The sequence below is a fragment of the Mandrillus leucophaeus genome, unplaced genomic scaffold (assembly GCF_000951045.1).
Source record: "Mandrillus leucophaeus isolate KB7577 unplaced genomic scaffold, Mleu.le_1.0 Scaffold11, whole genome shotgun sequence".
In the NCBI taxonomy this organism is placed as follows: domain Eukaryota; kingdom Metazoa; phylum Chordata; class Mammalia; order Primates; family Cercopithecidae; genus Mandrillus; species Mandrillus leucophaeus.
The window spans coordinates 2,351,116-2,352,879 of NW_012099209.1; the positions used below are offsets into that span (position 1 = coordinate 2,351,116).

Consider the following 1,764-nt stretch of genomic DNA (forward strand, 5'->3'; position numbering starts at 1 on the left):
CTTGATCTCTTGACCTCATGATCCACCTGCCTCAGCCTCCCAAAGTGCTGGGATTACAGGCCTGAGTCACCGTGCCTGGCTGCTTAATGATTTTTCCTTTTTTTGAGACAGAGTCTCACTCTGTTACTGAGGCTGGAGTGCCGTGGTGCAATCTGAGCTCACTGCGACCTCCACCTCCTGGGTTCAAGCGACTCTCCTGCCTTAGCCTCCCAAGTAACTGGGATCACAGGTGCCCACCACCACGCCTGGCTAATTTTGGTATTTTTAGTAGAGACGGGGGTTTCACCATGTTTGTCAGGCTGGTCTCGAACTCTTGACCTCAAGTGATCTGCCCGCTTCAGCCTCCCAAAATGCTGGGATTACAGGCATGAGCCTGTGCCCAACCCAGATATGCCAAATTTAAGGCTCAGCAAAGTTGCACTTGAGACCCCAGAAACAGTTTCCATATCACCTGCGTACAGCCAGGATCTGCTGAGCCCAGCAGAGGGCCTGGGGTTTGGGCAGTTACTGTCCCTTTTTTTTTTTTTTGAGATGGAGTCTCACTCTGTTGCTGACACTGAAGTGCAGTGGCACGATCTCAGCTCACTAGCTCACTGCAGCCTCTGCCTCCTGGGTTCTAGCAATTCTCCTGCCTCAGTCTCCCGAGTAGCTGGGATTACAGGTGCGCACCACCACGCCCAGCTAATTTTTGTATTTTTAGTATAGACGAGGTTTCACCATGTTGGCCAGGCTGGTCTCGAACTCGTGACCTGCCTGCCTCTGCTTCACAAAGTGCTAGGATTACAGGCATGAGCCACCGCTCCTGGCCCCACTGTTCCATTTCACAGACGAGGAAGCTCAGACTCAGAGTGAGGACACGCCTGGGTCTGGATGAACCGCCGGCCATGCTAATATTACCCCACCCTGCTGTTGGCAGATGAGAAGGATGCCCCCCTCCCCTCTACCCCTCCCTCCCCTATTACTGCCCTAGCCTCACCATGTCAATGACCATCCTGCGCAGACTCAGTCGCTGCTTGGTGCTGAGGTTCTGGAAGATATCGCAGTTCTTTGCCTGCAGCAGCTTGAAGCCCACAGCCAGGTGGTGGTTCTCCAGCACGGAGGCATCATTGTACATAAGCGCCAGCTCTGAGTCTGCGGGGATATGGGACTGAGAGCCCCAAGATCCACCCGCCCCACCCACTCTACCCAAAAGCAGCTTTCGGAAATCCTTAGCAAACTCCTACCCATGCATTGAAGGCCCAACTCTAGCATGCCCTCCTGTAAGAAACCATCCATGTCCCTGGCCCTTCCCTGACTGCAGGGCCAGGGGTATCTGTGTTTGGCTCTGCCTACCCAAGACTGGGAAGGCTCCTCACGGACCCACTATGGCCAGAGACAGTGAGTACTCAGTAATTTTGTTTGTTTGTTTGTTTGTTTGTTTTTTAGAGACAGGGTCTTGCTGTCACCCAGGCTGGAGCACAGTGGTGCAATCACGGCTCCCTGCAGCCTCAACCTCCCGGCCTCAAGTGATCCTCCCATCTCAGCCTCCTGAGTAATTGGGATTACAGGTGTGTGCCACCACACTTGGCAAATTTTTTTTTTTATTTTTTGGAGAGACAGGGTCTCACTGTATTGCCCAGGCTGGTCTTGAACTCCTGAACTCAAGCAATCCTCCCGTCTTGGCCTCCCACAGTGTTGGGATTACAGGTGTGAGCCATGATGCCCAGTCTCTCAGTGCTGGTTAAATAAACAACTGAGTCTTTGTCTTATTGGACTCTAGGCCCT

General features: G+C 53.0%; 1 protein-coding gene across 1 annotated transcript in view; it reads right to left on the reverse strand.

Moving 5' to 3' along the window:
* The window catches only part of PDE4C (phosphodiesterase 4C, cAMP-specific), a 22,384-nt gene that overhangs the window by 4,318 nt on the left and 16,302 nt on the right, over positions 1-1,764 (reverse strand). Inside the window, exon 10 of the mRNA XM_011991266.1 lies at positions 977-1,131. Within this exon, the coding sequence (XP_011846656.1) occupies positions 977-1,131 (155 nt within the window). The remainder of the gene's footprint in view (positions 1-976; positions 1,132-1,764) is intronic.